The 18,267-nt window shown below is 44.4% G+C and overlaps 1 protein-coding gene across 8 annotated transcripts in view; it reads left to right on the top strand.

The window, feature by feature from the left end:
• The window catches only part of ST3GAL3 (ST3 beta-galactoside alpha-2,3-sialyltransferase 3), a 195,720-nt gene that overhangs the window by 129,928 nt on the left and 47,525 nt on the right, over positions 1-18,267 (top strand). For 7 of the 8 annotated variants that reach the window (XM_065841848.2, XM_065841851.2, XM_065841852.2 and 4 more), the window contains 3 exons: positions 4,581-4,644; positions 11,924-12,019; positions 16,604-16,790. In XM_065841848.2, coding sequence (XP_065697920.1) covers positions 4,581-4,644; positions 11,924-12,019; positions 16,604-16,790 — 347 coding nt within the window. The remainder of the gene's footprint in view (positions 1-4,580; positions 4,645-11,923; positions 12,020-16,603; positions 16,791-18,267) is intronic. The other variant, XM_065841849.2, reaches the window with a different exon arrangement.

The raw sequence follows: 18,267 nt of genomic DNA, 5'->3' as shown, positions 1-18,267 counted from the left end.
TGCCTGTTTGGCAGCTGGGAAGAGGCCAAAGATTAAATGCTTTTCAAAGATGAATTCATCTTTTATCCTTAGTGGTTAGGGGAGGAGGGTGACAGGGAAGAAGTGCATGGTTTTGCCTGTACTGTTCTGTCCCTGCCTGCTCAGTATGTCTGAAGGATTCCACGGAAGGTGCAAGGTAGCCGTGGTACAGTGCTGCCAGCTCTCCTTCTGCAGGGTAAACATGACGTAGAGCTGCTGGCTCTGCAGCAGCGAATGGCAGGTAATAAGTTCTGCTTAATCTGAGCTGAGCTGACCTTCCATGGAGCCCTGCAGGCCTCTGCACCGTGCTCTCCACGCTTCATGGTCCTGGGCATATGGTGCTGAGCCATGTCTGCTAGGCTGGTTTGCTGGGGTTCTGCATTCAACAAAAGTAGCTGAAACTTTTCCAGACTGGAAATCGCCCTCAAAGACTTAGAGACCAATTGAATGGGAATGTTTCTGAGCAATATGGATTCTGTTACACCTGAGCTGGCTGTGTGCCTGGTCCCGGGAAGCAAGGGGTGAGTGCACACATACCTTGGTAGTATTCAGAACATGTACACTCAGGCATCTCCTGGCCCCTCCTTGGTGCACTGGTGTACAAGGCAGAGCAGACCCCCCTACCGTGTCTATTTTCCTCACTTGCCTAGCAAGAGGGAAACTGTGCCTGGGCTAGCATTGTGTCGGCATCTGCGCCGTGGTTTCTTCACAACCTGGGTAAACCATCTGCCAAAGAAAAAGAAATAATCAAAACAAATTGTTTGCATAGCTGTTGCCCTAATAAAAAAAGCTTTCTTTTAAGCACAGGTTCGTGTTAAAGCAAGGGCTCTACACAGCTGGTGCCTTTAAAAAAAAAATCAGAAAATGAAATGGATGGATGAATGGAGAAAAGCTGGAGGCTATCAGGAACAGAATGTGCTCCCCTGAAACACTGATCTTGGGTTGCTCTGTTCTTTGTTCTTTGCCACGTTCAATTCAAGTAGGTCCCAATCACGAACTCTGTGCCTCTCCCCTAAGAATATGCGGGCCCCTGAGAAACTCTGCCCTGGCACCAGCTGTCCCACCCCGGTGGGGGGGTTTGGTGGCCGAGGTGCAGCGTGCCAGGTCTGCTGCTGGTCACATCTGCTACTAACTCAGGTAATGGTTTAGTGCAAGTTGTTTAGAAGTTCAGCGTCGATGTGTACAGCGTCAAAACTGGTTTGGTAGCCTTTCTGCCACTGGTCTGTAGAGCAGTTTTTTGAATCTGCCCAGAAGCTACTGCACGAAGATAGAACGTGTCAGTTGTTGCCTAGATCGTAGGGATACCAGTCATGTTGTGTGTATGCTGGAGCAGCCTCAGTGGCTCAGGTCTTGAAGATTTGGCCTTTCTTTTACCCCTGCAAAACTTGCTTTCAGTCCTTGACGGATCAGTGTTCAGCCAGTGGCTGTGCACAGATCCTGTTACTTGAAACAGGAAGGGATTTTTCTTTCTAGCATTTGTCATGCACTTGCACCCATTGTTATCACTCAGTACCGAGGTATACGAGGTATACTCATCACCTTTTCAATTTCTCACCCTGCAGAAAGCAAGCTCCCTCAATTAACTTTACATAATACACCTGCTCTCCTGGTTTGTGTTTTTCTTTAGTCATAGTCTGGAGATGAGCACTGCTCTGTGTCCTGAAAGTAACTATCTGTGAATAGTAGTCTTTGTAGTGTTGATTTCAAGTGACTCCCCACCTTGACCCAGCTGTTGGTAAACATCCTGCCAGTGCTTCTCTATTGTAGGTATTGTCATTGTCTTGTGGAATGTTGCAGATCAACCACATCCTTCCCATCCTTCAGACCTTGCCCCAGGAAGATACAGAAGCTCCTTCTGAAGAAGGTCTTGTCCTTCTGTCCTGGTACCAGTGAACAAGATGCCCAGTGCAGGTGCCCAACTCAGCAGCATTGTAGTGTCCGTGTTCCAGTAGAGTTCCAGCTCAATCAAAATGATCTAATGCCTCTTCTCTGCGCATGCCGTTAGCTTCTCCTGTTAGTGCTCATGACTCCAGCTCCTGGCTTCTGCTGAGGATGCTGAACTGGAACCGAGGGCATCTGTGCCACCTTCATTCCTGCTGTGAGTCAACACTTGGCGTTGAAGTACTTGGTGTTTTATTGAGCTTCGTTCAGCAGTTTTGAATGATAGCACTGTGATTTGCACAACTTCCAGCCCTTTTGGATGCCGTGTGTTGTTGGACTGTGGGGACTGCTGAAGAGAGATCTGCCATTTGGCCATTCATAATCTGTAGTGAATGTCCTATATTGTTGGTTGTTTGTGTTTTCTCTCTGGATTATGGGAATGGGGAGCATCCCCATCCCAAATGCTGCCATATCCAGTCCTAAAGTAGTCATGTTTCCTTCCTGAGCATTCACTATGAAGGTATTCCTAATTAGCTGGCAAGATGAGAAAACCAGAATTATTTTGAGTGCATTAGCCAATCTTATTCCTTTACTGTGCTTTTTAATCTGGTATAACAGATGGCCTCGAGTAGTTTGGGGTGTTAAGTTGTGGGTGGTAGAGCAAACCTGGCAAATGAAAAGCTTGGTAGATGAGAAGTTGCAGCCCTTGACATGCAATCCTTTGATCTCTTTTCTGAGACTGTGGGAAAACAGCCACAGTAACGTATACTGTCCAGTAGAAGTCAACGTATGAGACAGGCCAAGGAGAGGACGGTGGCTTGGTGCCATTAGAGGTCACAGCAACCTACGGCTGTTGCAGCAGGGTTAGGGAAATCGCATTCCTGTTGGAGGGGGAGCCTGCTGCCAACGCGGCAAAAGGAATTCTTCAGATGAAAGAACACTAAACAAAACCTCTATTTTGTTAGCGGAGTAAGTTGCTTTTAGGCTACAAATTGCCTCTGTCCTTACTCCACTCCAAAATATAACCTTTTGAAAGTAATGACAGTTCCCAGCTTGTAATGATTGGCGGGAGCTGTCAGTAATGCCATGTCAAAAACTTCCCTAAATCTCAAAGGAACCGTCAGAGTCTTCTGTTTATCGCCTTTGTTTGTCTACCTTGTGTGTCTCACCGGTTTGTTGTCAGGTTCAAAGCACATGGGTGTTCATCCCACACCCTCAGCCTGTAGCTTCTGCAGAGCGATACTGTAAATAAGGACAGAACTCTTTATTTGAAAGGGGCTCCCCTAACCATGCTGATTGCAGTAAGTAGTGTCTATCAGGAAAACTATTTAAGTTCACTGTAAACAACCACTTGATGTCAGTCATCTTAATGTTCCTGTGTCATTTTTAATCTTTTGTAAAGAAATGAGACTTATTCCTCTTGACTGATTGTTTCCTAAGAACTTTTGAACTAGTTGACTGATATATCTAAGGGAAGAATATGATAGATATTTACTATCTCCGAAGGAAAGTGGAAGGGGACTAATTATTCACAGTCTTTTCTGGTATAAATGCTCAGAGAAGCCACATTCAAAATCAGGAAAGGGAAGTGACTGAAAGTCCATAGGAATCCAGAAGGATTCTGAGTTCATGAACGAGAAATCACTGAGGGCTGCCAGATACATAGACGCTACCTGACCCATGAAGTCCATTATTTGAAAATAATCAAATGGTAGAAGAGAATTGCAGAGAAATATTGTGTCTGCTTTGTTTGCTTTGTTCTTATGCTTCTCTTAGGCATCTGCTTAAGGCCACAGTTAGGGTCAGGATTTGGAGACAGTTGACTTTTTATCAGACCAGTACAGATATTCTGGAGTTACAGATGCATTTGTAAAGCCAGACTAACCAAAGCATTGCTGCTTCTTGGCCCTGAGCAGCTCATGATAAAGCGGTTTGGACCTTTGTGGAGAGGAGAGGTGGAAAAATTAGTGACAAAGGGTAAAATCTAGAAGGAAGCAGACTCAGAAATTTCCATAGTCGATAGAATTATTTATGTGTAATCATTATGCTTGTACAATTTAATAAAATTAATTTGCGTGCACGTGTCTACACTTGCAGACATATCATCTAGTTGCTGCAGAGTTCACTGGTTATCAGTGTAGCCTGTGGTTCCATGGGCATTTCTTTAAGCAGCTACGATGGATTACTTGGATTCTGCCATGAAGGACACCAGACTGAGGAACTGAACCTAAAAGTAACCCAGGAAAATAAAAAGCATTGGTCTTAACCTGGTTCTGTTCCTATATCCAGTTCACCCCTCAGCTGCAGAAAAGCTTTCCTGAAAGCAAGCATTGGTAGCGACACTGGCTTCTTCATGTCTGAAGTGCTTGTGAAACTCCAGTCTTAGGGAAGCGGGTGTGAAACCACTGCCTTAAACTGCACCGTGTTTGTTCCTTGTCACCCTCTCTGTGCAAGGCATCTGGACACTGCATCAGAATTTGGCACAAAATACGTCTTTGCCACCAGTCCGTGAAAGTCACGGTGCAGAGAAAACAGGAATATGCAAGTTAAGGTGTTTATTCCTAATGTGAACATTATTTCAGATCCTCCAAGTAGCTGCTTCGGATGCTTTACATCACTTTGTTTTTCATTTCCATTAGAAGTTAGAACTTGTTCCTAATGTCTTCTTCCTTTCTCCCCAGATAATCTGATCAAAGCCATCCTGTCAGCAACCAAAGATTACCGTCTAACTCCAGCTCTTGACAGGTAAGATGAGACCTTTTAGAATAAAAGGAGTAAAAGTGACTGTTTTCCACGTGTACTAAATAAATTTTGCTAGATATTTTTGCCAGAAATTGTTGCCAATAAATTTGGCGGTGCTTTGGAAGTAGATCAGGAGCTAGAAACGGAGTCCTCTTTCCAGTAAATCTGTAAACTCTGGAGACTTCTTTTAAGTCAAACATGAGTAGAAAAATGTACCTTTTGACTATTTCCTAATCTTTTGTTTTATATGGTGTCACAGTACACCCTCTTGCTCCTTTTTCAAATAAGTAAATAGCTGCTTTGCAATAAATACATCATTCTTTTCCAGCCTTTCTGACAAAGCAATGGGATCACAAGAAACTCTTAGAGGAAAAGAAGGGACTGGCTTGTTCTAACAATGTTTCATCAACATCTCGCTCCTGGAGCAGGAATATGTGATTGTGTTGGCCAAGCCTGTGCCAGGATGCGATAGTGGTCTCCTGGGCCTTTGGTATTTGAACTGCTGCCTTCAGAAGCTCCTTTCATTCTTCAGTCCTATTGTTGAGGTTCCTTCTGAAACTTGCTGTCATGTTTACGATCAGCTTCCTGCTGATAGTTCTTTAGTCTTTCCTATCCTTGCTTTTCTGTCATTCCTTCCCTTTGCCCTGCAGTTTTCAATTAGTGCCAGAGGTGGTTTCTTTCAGAAGCTGTCAGAGGTTTTTATTGGGACACGGTCGCTTTTCAAAGTCCTGGTACTATTCCTTTCCAAGCAGTGGTGCTTCTGAACCCAGGCTAATAGCACAGTTCCCACCATCTAAACACATTGGTTTTATTTCCTAGCCCAGCTCCTCTTCTGCCCACTTTTCCATGGCAAAGTCCACAAGGTTTCCAGCCTTTCATCTCTCACACTGGTTGTAGGTCTCACCTGCTGTAGTTAGAGTTGGGATTTACTCTCTGTGTGAAAGTTTACTCTTAGTTTCTTGTAATCCATGTGCTAATTTAAGTTACTTTGAAGTTTGCCTTGCCTCACAGCAATGCCAGGTAGGGGTAGCCTGCAGAGGTTGGATTAATTTGAGAAACGATGCTTAGAAGGCAAAGTCGTTTTACAAATTGCCTTCTTAGAGATTTTGCACACTGAGTCTCACCCATCTGGTGAGAGCTCAGCTCTCATTGGAGAGTTAAGATTTTAGTCTCTTGAAAAATCCACATATAGACTCTTTCAGAAGGTTGCTTATGGGAAATTAGTGTTAATGACATCGAGGGCAGGTGGAAGATTCTTGCAGGGAATGTTAATGTAACTATGACTCTTGCTGCTCATTTATTCTTTGAGGAGTGTAATGTGTTTTGTTTTCTTTAAAAGTAATTTCTTAGGAGGTTGTGAAACAGCCACTCTAGCGTGAGCTGCTCACTTTGGTTTTGCATTACTTATAAAGGGTTTGGTGCAAAGATAGAAAAGATCGGACATTCAGCCTTCATGAAATGTGTTAATATGTAAAGTCCCCAAGATATCAAGCATAAAGGAGACCTAAGGAACAACCTGGAAATGTATTTCTGTAGTATTGCAGTAACAAGGTTTGGTGGTGCATATGCCTGTAAACACACAGTTACCTTGGGGAAATACTGTTTTCCTGGGAACTTCTATGATAAATACAAAGCAGTGGATGCTGGTTGTGTAGTGCATATGCCCCACAGACAAATACCTCCCAGAGCTCTTCCAAGTGAGCAGGTCTTGGAGAGGAAAGATTGGAAGTGAAGCTGGGGTGGGATAGCAAGTCACAAGGAAGAGCCTAAAGCAGTAGCTGGATGGAGTTGCAACAGAGGGTTATTAGGAGAGAGAGAGCCTGGCTGCTCTGGGAGGTCTCCAGGCTACCACGGTGCTGCTCTTGTCAACCTGCTTGGTGAGTAGGGCGTAGATGAAGACTTGGGTATGATTCCCAAAATGTTCCTCAGCTGTGATCTTCAGTGATTTACAGGGCTGGCAGCAATGGGTATCTGCTATTTTGGGTTCTAGAAGAGCTGATGGAGTAGCCTAATGAGGGAAGGTGAACTACTTTCTCACCTTGTCTCAAGCTCAAAGCAGAGACCGGCAGTTCCTCTCTGGCAGCTCCAGTGTGCTGGGAGCAGGACCTTGAGGTTCAGCTCATTCCGTTACTGCTCACTGGTCAAGGAGAAGGTCTAGACCTCCCCACTTTGCTCAGCTCTGTGCCACAACTGGAGATTGACCTGAGAGCTTAAAAAATGCCTTATTTTGAAAGAGTTAAGTAAGATGTTCAGCTGAAGTCTGTGTGGCACAAAGGGTCAGAATAGGAGACCTTGTGAATCCCTTTACTTGTATCCTCTCTGAGGCTTATTCTAGCAGTAGGCAAAAAGCACCAGGTTCACCTGGTCTTTAGGATGGAGTTACACCAACATTTAACTTTAAGAAGCTATCTTTGCTGCCGCCTGCTCTTGGACTGTAGCTCCCTGTCCTCTCCTTGTGCTGCCGTGATTTAAAGAGGGACTTTAAAGTGGGTCACTGAAATTACTTCAGTTTAAACGTTTTGTGTCTTAGCTCAGGTCATTGCAGTGACTTCATGTACAGAGCTGCCCTGGCACAGCGCTGCACGGCAGGAGGAGAGGCAGAGGCTGGGAACAGGAGGGGAGGGCGAGCACGGCTGAACCCATTAAAGCGAATGTTCATGTAAGCACACGCTGAACGCGGCGTTCCCAGGGGAGCGGTGGGAGAGGCAGGAGAGGTGAGATCAGAGCCCTGCGTGAGAGCACAGGGAGGAAGGAAGGGATTAGAGTTGTATGGTGGGGGATCTACATCAAGCCTTTGGTCTTGTCCCCACCCAAGCTTCTCCATTTCTGCCCTCCTTCACAAAGCTGTCCCTTGAGATGTTACCTTCGCTTGCCTCCCGTAAACCCTGGAAGTGAACTTGTTTGTTTGATTATCCCTGTGCCAAAAGGGCATCCTAATGCACCTTTTCTGACACAATGTACCGACACGGTGCTGAAACGAGGCAAACTCAATCCTTCCGGGTGTGCATACACCTTTCATCGTCCTGAGGCAGCTCTGCCAACTCACTCCAGCTAATCCCTCCATTGAGGAGAGTTGTGTTAATAACCAGCAGCAGCTGGAGGGCATGTGAACAAATGCTATAATTCACACCTGTAACATAGTGTAAGTGATGCCGTCCTTTTTTGTTTTCTTCATGACTCCTTATTGTGGCACCTTTGTGTTGAACTGCTCATAGTGACCTGCTTCTGCTCCAGGGCAGGAGGCGGGTAAAGCTGTAGTTGTGTTTGTCAGCATAGTTGCAACTCAGCTCTGAGCTTTTCTACAGGTGATTGGAGATCCAGGGGACTTAAGAATTAGTGTCTTTTCCTTCAGTGTTGCCATGTTTTTCTCCCTAACACAGATGTTAGTGGGCTTCAGTCACTTCAGAATTCTTTTGCCCTTTTGTGGCTTTTCCAGGCCCGACATCCCTGGCATTTTCACTACTTGTTTTGTGGCTCCTCCAGTGGTCTGCCCCTCATCCACAAATCGATCAGGGCTTGGTTTCTTAGTTCCACGGCTCATCTGCTGGCCGGACTTCAGTGGATTTTTTGGGTTAAATCTCTGCTGTGGTGACCTGTAAATTTCCTATGAAAAGACACCAATATAAAAGCCTGACTGACTCTTCTGTATTACCTCCAGGTGGTAATGACAAAAAACTGAGCGTGAGTTTATAACCAAGAGGAGTGTCTACTAGTGCAGCATATAACTAACAAGTGAGGAAGGAACTTGATAGAGCAGAAGAGATGTGTGTGTCCCTCTGGCTCAGGCTGATAGCACCAGTTTAAGTAGCAGCAAGCCAGATCAAACCAGAATATGCTAAGCCTCCCTAAGCACCAGTTACCCTGAAGATGTGTTTTTTAATTATTCTGTTATATCTTTCCTCAAAGCTTTTGGTTCCAAAGTTGCGTAAAGGAAGGCTTTGTGGTTTTTCTCCCCTGACAAATCCCTCCAGTGCTTTGATAAGAGAGGAGGAGGAAGTAGCAATCGCTACAACGCATACATGTGTTTACAGTGCTATATTGTTCAAGAAAGTCTGTATGAATTGCGGTTTTGGTGTAGATGAACTCAACCTCTGAGCATCTGTGTCAGGCTATACATCTGGCTGCAGGTCCCAGCTTAGGGCTTTAGGGAGGGTCTTTCTGGTGTGGAAAGTCCGTGACCCTCCTTCTCATACCACCGTGGTAGCAAACAAACCTGGGCTGTATCTGATGTGTTCAGTCCTTGAGCTCTTCTGGAAAAGAAATACAGCTTTGACATACTATGTAAACAAACAAAGAGGTATTTACACACCTCTTTGTGGAGAAACAATTGAACTGAAACTGATGCTGCCTGCACAGTGTTTCTCCAGCCGGTAACTTGCCTGGGACCAGCAGTGACTCTGCAGGTTTCCCATGCTCGGGCTCCATCAGTCAATGTGGTGAAGGAGCTCAGCTGCACTGGTGCCAAGTGTCCGAACTTCTGGTGGGGATGTGAGGTCAGGTACCTGACGTCCCTGCCAAATGCTTCACTTTTACAGAGCCATTGGGTGGCCCTGCAATCTTCTCCTGTCCCACAGTGTGACTGCCAAAGCTGGTGAGACCAAGCAAGCTCCTTTCTGCCGGGTCTTGATCAAAAGTCCAGGCTGTCCAGATGTGATGTGCACGTCTGATGTGAAGAACCCAGGCAAAGCCCAAGACTCACCTTATCTTCATCATGTGCACCTGAAGGAAGCAATCTGCACCTGAGTACTGCTTTCTGAGCATGCAACAGAAACTTCCAGCTTTGTGAGGAGAGTGGGCTGAGTACCCTGGAATGAAATTGAAGAAAAAGCTGCTAGAAGATGAAAGATTAGATTGCAGTGGTTAAAATCAATCTGGAGAAAATGTAAAATTACAATAGGAGAATTTCCCAGAGCCGAAGACTGGGAAAGTGAGGTGAGGAGTGGGAGGGACAGGTCAGTCTAGACCTTTTCATAAGGCCCTTCTCTGAGCAATTATTTACTGGAGCCAAGTCAAAAGCCAGGCATCTCAGAGGTGGCCACGCAGATTGTGCTTACAGGATGAGGGTTACATTCTGCAAACCAATGGCTATAAAAAGAACATTGGAATGGTATACATGAAGTCTCTGTGTAAAAGGGACCCTGCTTTGAGCAGCGTTAGCTCCACATACTGGTCTTCCAGAGTCAGTGCTTCAGAGATCTGGTGAGAGGGTGAAAATGGTTCAGGGAGGTACCGCAAATGTGACTCAAGATCTAGGAGAGCTGCCGCACCGTAAGAGGTGTGAGGAGCTCGCTCCAGTTTTTATGGTCAAGAGAAAATTCAGAATGGGCTTTGATCAGTCTACAAGTGCCATGTGGGAACAGGGCCATGAAGAGGGGCTCTGGAACAGCTTTGGCTGGTGGAACTGGTTCTTTTCTCTCGTGCTCACCAGTCTGACCCATGACTGATTATACACCTAGAGGTAGATGTTTACACACAGTGGTTTGTCAATAAGTGGATCACATGCAGATGTGGAAGGGACTGCTGACAGTAGATGGTGCTTTAATTTAGCAGAAAAGGGAAGAATGCGATTAAGTGGTTTGAGGCTGAAACATGCACATCTGTATTCAAAATTGGTAAGAGCCATCATCCTAACAGTAAGTGGGAAACATATAGAGGGGAATGTCTATAGTGTCCAGCCTTTGAATTATAGCACGGTATTCTTCAAAACATACAATTAAGAAGTTATGTCTCAGAGACAACTGGGTAGAGAAATTACAGTATTTCACCCAGCAGTGTGCTGTTTAGGAGGTCAAACTTTCTTGTCATAATCATCAAAAGAGCATATTTTGATCTGAAATTTCACTTGGCCAGAGCTGAACTATGTCTTTTTTTTCCCCTCCTGCAGCACCTTTCCCTTAATGGTTTTGGCAAAGCTGTTACCATCTTTGTCACTCAGTTGGGTGTACTTGGGGCTGACTTTTTCCCTTCCCTCCTTGATACAATCTGCTGCCTGCACCTGACTGTCTCCCTGTCACCAGAACTGTATTTTTTTATTGTGCTATTGTCTATAAAGTTCTTTCTCTATTATGATTTGATTACCACAAACACCCGCACTTCTTTGACCCTTAGGGACAGAAGCACTGGGCTCATATAATATATTCATCTTCTTGAGGAGGTTTTTCCTTTTGGAAAGGCTGGAATCTGCAGTTAAACTTCATCCGAGCTGGGGAAGCTGTTCCTGAGTATTTCTTGGTGCTGTTAATTCTGTGCATATCTCCAACTAATGGCTCTGTCAGCGAGTTAACCCTCAGTGGTTTATCTGAGTCTTTAAGTGCACTCCAGCCCTGCTCTACAAAGACAGACCCCACATAAGCAGAGCTTTCCTCGTGCTGGCTCCTTAGACTGATTACAGTGAGGACAGCCTAGAAGAGACCAGTCAACTGTGCCTGGAACTAGGAAGGCCGCCTAGCCCGGAGATCTGCTCCAAACAACTAATTGCCTTGGACCTTTTCCGAAAAAGGCTCTGCAGACACGTATTCCTTCAGTGAACTACCAGAGATGGAGGCACGTTGCCAGAAGAGCCAGCTGCGTTTGGGATTAGATGGCTGGAAAGAAGTCCTCTCTCCGTCTTCAAAATGAAATGACTTTTTAACATCTGCTGCAGAGAGTTCTCGTGACTCACAGTTCCACGAGAAACAGTTCTCTTCCTTCTCTTTCCTGTTTCTTTGTTAATTAAGGTTATTTTCCTTCCCGTTCCTCACCCATTGTGTCTCCATATATGTTTCCTACTGGACGGGAGTGAGGAACAGTCCTTTTCTATCCGTTTAATGTTTTTCTGTCTCTTGAAGTCTCGTGATAACTGCAGCAATTTAGCACTCAGCAAGGTGAGCACACCCCAGATAACCTAGCAAAATCTGCCTGCACTCAGAAAATTGCTTGAAGAGAGGACTTCCTCACTAAGCCTTTGGTTTATTGTTATTTCAGCGCTAAATGAATAACGAGAAGGTTTAAGTAAACTGATGGGTTTGATTCAAACCCATCATAACAGGGGTGTGGGGGGAGAGGAGCTGCTTGTCCTGACAGCTCATCTCATTAGGCCACACGTGGTGTGGGGTGTTGAAAGCAGTTTATCACGTGTAATGCCTGGGTGTGATGGGGTGAGCTGGGGATCGAGTGTGTCTGAGGCCTCCCCTTAATATTCTAAAAGGTTCCCTGTTGTTCTCAGATAGGTGCAAACTAAATATGTGCAGTTCGGTGTGTTTGAAGTTGTGTTACAAAAATCACCTCTTTGTTTCTTCCACAGTCTCAGTTGTCGGCGGTGTATTATTGTGGGAAATGGTGGAGTGCTTGCAAATAAGTCATTGGGATTAAAAATTGATGACTATGATGTTGTTGTCAGGTGAGTCTTTGCCATCACAGTTTTCTTGTTGTTTATTTAGTTTCTCTATCAGTTTACATGCTATGCAGGCAAAGGTTAAACCTTCACTATTGACAATATCCATTCGTAAGGACGTATTAACTAATATAGAGGGGAAAAAACAAAGACCATGTAAGTGTTTGTTAAAAATGATGATCACATAAAAAGATAAAGGAACTCCTTAAGCATTCCATTTTCCACCGTTGTTCAGGAATGTGCTCCCACTTGAACCTTCTCTTCATAGCTTCCTTCTAAAAGCTACTTCTTTTTTTGATGCCCATAGGTGGTGAAGCAGTAAAACATACCATTGGATCTGCTCACAACTACATGCCCTGAGTAGCCCAGGGAAGTGTTATTGGTCGTACATGTGTAGCATTCCCTGGGATCCACACTTCACACTTAGGATGGGTTGGAGGGTGTTGGTCTCTTCTCCCAGGTGATAGGACAAGAGGAGCTGGCCTCAAGTGGTACCAAAAATTCTTCATGAAGAGGGTTGTGAAGCAGTGGAACAGGCTGCCCAGGGGAGTGATGGAGACACCATCCCTGGAGGCGTTTAAAAGGTGTATAGATGAGGTTCTTATGGACATAGTTCAGTACTAGAGTTAGGTTATGGTTGGACTCAATGATCCTGAGTGTCTCTTCCAACCAAAATGATTCTATGAATTCTAGGATGGAAAGAACTAACAACAGCACAGCATAGGCTCTTAGGAAGTAGTAAGCGTCCTTGAGTGAGGACCCAGCAATGATTAAACACTTGTAGGTGCGCTATAAAAGTTGTGAATACTTTGCCTCTGCTTCACTGCGGGTGATGTTGAATCAGGGAGCAGACACAGAGCGGTGTAGGAGTGGAAACAACCACAGTCAAAGTTAGGACTTCTTGCATTCGCTGAGGACCTGGATCATCGCCATCTCAGAATGCTTGAAAAACGTGCTGATATGTGAAATCACAGGTCTAGTCATAACTCTTAGTAATAAATCTGTCAAGTCAGGGAGGTGTTCTGGGTGACTGGAGATTAACAAACATAATACCTGTACTAATGGAGAGTGAGAAAGAGTGTGTGTGTAGGAGGGAAGGGGGATGTGCCCTAGGGAGCTACAGACCCATTAGTCTGACCTGAAAAAAAACGTAGGGCTTTATAGCAGATTCTGAATCATGAGTAACAAAATATTACAATGGTAAATAGGAGAAGTGGAATAAACCGCAGTGTAAGTTTATAAAAACTATTTTAACATAGTCTAAGCTGGTATTTATTTTCCTTAGTAAGATAACTGACTTCATGTTAAAGGGAATTTAACTGATACAGTCTCTCTGAACTTTAGTCAACCATGAGACATGGTGGCAAATAGCAAATTCTTAGCAAAGACAGAAGAAAGAAAAGGATTAGTAAAAGAATGTAAGGCATAGAGAAGGTGTCATTTAGCATGGTCTCCTTTCTCTCCCATGTGCTAGTAATGGGCACACAAGGAAAGAGTAGAATATACATAGGGTAATAAATACCTTCGAACTCTGGACAAAAAGACCAAGAAGATCAATTTCAGTCCTTTGCTCCTGTGAACAGGTTCCTGCTTCCCCACCAGTGCTCTGGGTGCAAGAATGGCTGTTCAGGACAGGATGACACTTTTCCAGCCCTTCTCCTAGTTCATCCTGCTGTAAGCTGCTAGTGACGAGTTCTTATTGCTCGTCATAGTCTGGTGATTTGCAGTTATTTGAGCTGAATTAAAATTCAGTTATAGCCTCTTCATGGGCTCAGACTGTTCAAAAAGGAGCAGAAGAACAGTTTCAATCCATCTGGACTAAGCCACCCACTAAGATTTACGTCAGAAAGTCCACTATTTAATTTCCAAATGAAAAGTTCAACCTTTTCTCTCCACATCCGTAAATCTAAGTCAGTTTGCAAGCTGCGAGGATAAGAGGGCAGCTAAGCACCTGTGCTGTTTGTGGGGTAGATGAGGGAGAAAGAAGTCAACTCTAAAGGTTAAATGAAGCCAGGTGCTTGGACGTGGGACTGAGGAGATGAGGGCAGACTTCTTCTGAAATGTTTCCTTTACTCCTGGGTCAGTCCCTTGTGCTTAGCACCCTTTCTCATGGGTGGTAAAACTCTTCTGAAGGATCAGATTTGGGACCTAGGAGGTGAATTTTAAGGGAAAAAATGCGGTACCTTTGTGAACAAAGGAGCGATCCAGCAGTATGTGGAGTTTCTTGATGCAATGTGTGTTACCGTGTCAGGATCGCTAATTGCAGCAAAAAATGTTGATCTTGTGGCGAAGCAAGCCAGATCAGCTTTGACAGTTCTAAACCAGCTTGGAGTGAGTTAGTGGCTTATTTTTTTTAAGCTGGATATTATCAGATTTCAGTGCAGACGTTACTCCCAGCTGTCACACTGTTTACCTGGCAGGAGCTGCTTGCAGCAGTCAGTCATCAGTGCTCTGCAATGCCTCCTTAGAATAGATTGCAGACGGGGAAAAACAAGTACGTGTCAGAAATTCCTGGTTAGAATGAGCTAGGTGTTCCACTGGGGCTGATACATTAGTGATATTTGGGAGGCTCTGAATGGTGCCTAGGTCAGGTGTTAGTGTCTCTGTGCTCCCTGTGTCATCAGTGGATACAGAGATAGAAAAACTATGAAGCTTCTTATGGAGAAAAGTGCCTGTCTATGGGCAGTGCGAGGAGACCTGGCATCCTAACTGAGGTTTGTTAAGATTTAGCTGTGTTTACAACCCCCAGCGTGTTGTGCCTGAGCAAGGGCTCAGGCTGTGGAGTTTGCACCTTCCTGAACACAGGCTGTGGCTGCCAGAACTTCTGCCCGTGGGGCCGACGGTGCCGCCTCATTAGCAGGACTCCATCCTTACGACTCCATCAGCAACTCGCGCTCTGGCCCTTTGCTGGAGACCTGAGTTCGTTTTACTTGGGGAAATGGTTTGTTTTGTTTCCTGTCTAGATGCAAAGCAGGGGTCCCGAGTTTTGGGCGCTTTAACAAGCAGCAAAACAGCAAACCCAGCAGCTGGGGATGGGAAAAACTCTGCCAAAGAGCTGCATGTAGACATTTGAAATGACTGCAGGCGCTAAACTTCCCCCCCACTTCAAGAGGACAGATAAAAATATGTAAAACTATTAATAGCTTTCTTTACATAGTACTTTAACATTATGTAGGCTCATCTGCCCAAAGAGACTCAATGCCTTCAAGTTTAAATAACATCCATAGCAAACGTGACTGATGTGTGATTGTACTATCAATAACAGAGGAAAAAGCAATGGATGATTCTGGCTGGGAGCACTGTTTTTACAGGCAGTCAGGTCTGGATGCCTCCAAGCGAGGGCTTCTAAACCGCAAAGAGAGGCTTCATCTCTTGTATAAATGGTGGTGGTGCTGATTCTTAAGTTGTTTTCCCTTTAGTATTTAATTCCTAATGATAAACTAAGTATTTTTACTAAAAATACATAAGAATTTATTCTCCCGAACTCAAAATAGAATTTCAGATTGCATACAGGGATTTTCTTCTACTAAAAGGTTTCCCGCCTAAAATGCTTACCCAACCTCAAAAAGACAAGTCCAGATCCTCATTAACATTCCTACACAGCAAAATTTGCAGTCCATAAGCACTTTAAAGTGTATTGAACTACCCTAAGTCAAGGAGGCTGCAATAATTCAAGCAGGCAATGCTGTTCCATCAGGGGCTGCTGTTTGATGTCAGCAAGATTTGTATTCCAAGTTACTTCAGATTTCCTCAGCGTTGGGTTTCTGGTTTTGAATAGAAGTTGTGAGCAGCTTTACTGTCGTAAAGTTATCATTGTTGTTGACACCTGAGCGGTTTGGGTAAAAACTTTGTCCCTGAGGGGTGTTTTAACAAAAGCACAGCTTGACACATAGCAATCCCTTAGAAATCAGTGTGCCCAAGAGGAAAGCTGGGTGTCTGCTTGGGTGTTCGCAGCGTGGGATGCTCTTCACAGCAGAAACTGCTCCGAGCCGGTGTGACCGCAGCGGTGCTGAGCCTTACCCCAGCGGTGCTGAGCCTTACCCAGCCTCTCCCCTTTGCGCTGGCATTCTGCATGGGCCGCTTGGGGGAATTAAACCTGGTGGAGATTGTTCCTTTGGTTCCTTTTTCAGATTATTAGCTGGCTTGGTTCGCTAGGCAGTCTCACTGCAGATAAGATGAGCGGTGTAAGCTCTGGACTGGGAGCATGAGACCAGTTTAAATCCACTTAAACTGCCATCCTCTATTTCAGCCCAGCCTTGCAGAATCCAAGTAAGATATCCCAGGAGTGCTGGGATGTTAAAATATTAATGCTTAGTTTGTAATTCTAAATGTGCAAGGAAAATATTTTTCAGTTTCCTTTTCCAAAGCTTCCAACCTGATTTAAGTCACGAAGAGCGGATACGCAGGAAAGGTTTGCCTTATATTCAATTAAATAATTTAAATAGCTTCTAATTAAACTGTTGTCACTTGGTATAAAGGTTCATAAATGTGATGAAGAGCTGCACGAGTTAACATTTGCTGCTGTACGAGCTGCGTGTACCTGAGCGCGAGTGGGAATCCATGCCAGTGTCTGCTCTGGTTGCCTTGCAGGCTGAACTCGGCTCCAGTGAAGGGCTTTGAAAAAGATGTGGGTGGCAAGACGACCCTCCGGATCACATATCCTGAAGGTGCGATCCAGAAAATGGAGCAGTATGAGAAGGATTCCCTGTTTGTTCTGGCGGGATTCAAGTGGCAGGATTTCAAGTGGCTGAAATACATTGTTTACAAGGAGAAAGTGGTAAGAACGCTGTCAGCTGATGTTGTGAAGGTCACCTAATTAGAAGGGGTGGGCAGATGTGATATCACAGTCATGCTTGCCACATTTTGGTCTGAGGAGAGTTCATCTCTGTGTCCTGTTGCATTTATGTGAAGGCTTTTTCTACCACCGTGGGCTTCAGCTTAGATGAAATACATTTTACAGAGACATCTCTCTTTAACCTGACCTTGCATCACAGATGAAGCTTTCTGTTGAAGATCATGTTGGTGTGTACCATGAGCAATGAATTTAATTTTTATTTATTTTAAAGAGCATATAAAAGGACCAGCCTTTGCGTTGGTTTTGTGGACTCTTAGGATTTAAGAGTAGAGGAAAGAAAAGAGCAATGGCAAGGGAAAGAAAGTCTGGAGATAAGAATGTGATGGCACAGGAGGGAAGGAGAAGATAGCAGCAGCACAACTTGTTGAAAAGGCCAAGGTCCACAGGCTCAGTGTGGCCTCCTGAACAGCACAAGCCATTATATTTTCCTCTATTATTGCTATACTGAGATTCATGATTTGTGTTTGGCTGAAGTATCACCCAGAAGAACAGTTTCGAGTCTAATTTGAAAACATTGAAATGGTGAATCCATAGCTTTGCCCATGTAAATATTTTGTCCCGGTCAGTTTCATTAATGCCCTCTGAAGAAACATGGACCTGTTAATAGTCAGGGTTGTTCTCTGTAATTCTATCACCCTGAATGGGATCAGGCTGTAATCACTGACTTCTCATTCAGTGGATGATTTGTCTTTTATCTGTTGCCATGAAATCCAGAATAAATGTCCTCTACTTGCATATAGTTCTTGTTTTATAAATCCTATATATATCTAGTTTCAAATGTTCTTTAATGCTTTTTCAACCAGTAACCAGACAAATGGGTTAATGTTCAGAGGATGGGATGTTATATCCTGTGTTTAGAGACAGAGAGAGGAGGTTGGCAGCTCACCATATGCAGAATGAAGCAGTCTGGAAGTATAATTGTATACAGTTGTTACATAGATGGCCTTAAGAGCTCATACTTTGCTCTTGTCTCGCACTGGCACCAACTTGACATCATTTTCCTGGTATCAGATGGATTAAGTTGCCTTTGAGCCTCTGAGCAAGCACAAGTGGCCTTTCTTAGCATGAATAATTGAGTAATTTTCTTTGGTTTATTTCATGCTGTTGTTCTTCATTTTGGGCAAGGAAAAGCCTTGGCAGTGTCAGAGCCCTTCAACCTGAACACAGTTGTACGAACTCCTACTGTTTAGCTTGAGGTTCAAAGGATGGATTGGCTTGCTTCAAAACGAGTTGAATTTCCACCTGATGCTTGTAGTCATGAAGTCATCACTAGACTCAAATGCGGCATAGATTCTATGCAGCAAACAGCTTGTTAAAACTTGCTAGAAGACTGGGGAAGGCAACTACAGTAATCTAGAGTGCTTCAGTGCCCAGCTTAGCAGAGAGAAGAAAGAACTTG

Source organism: Patagioenas fasciata, chromosome 6 (assembly GCF_037038585.1).
Source record: "Patagioenas fasciata isolate bPatFas1 chromosome 6, bPatFas1.hap1, whole genome shotgun sequence".
NCBI lineage: Eukaryota > Metazoa > Chordata > Aves > Columbiformes > Columbidae > Patagioenas > Patagioenas fasciata.
Note: the sequence above shows the minus strand (reverse complement) of the source record. Positions and strands in the feature narration are given on the sequence as shown.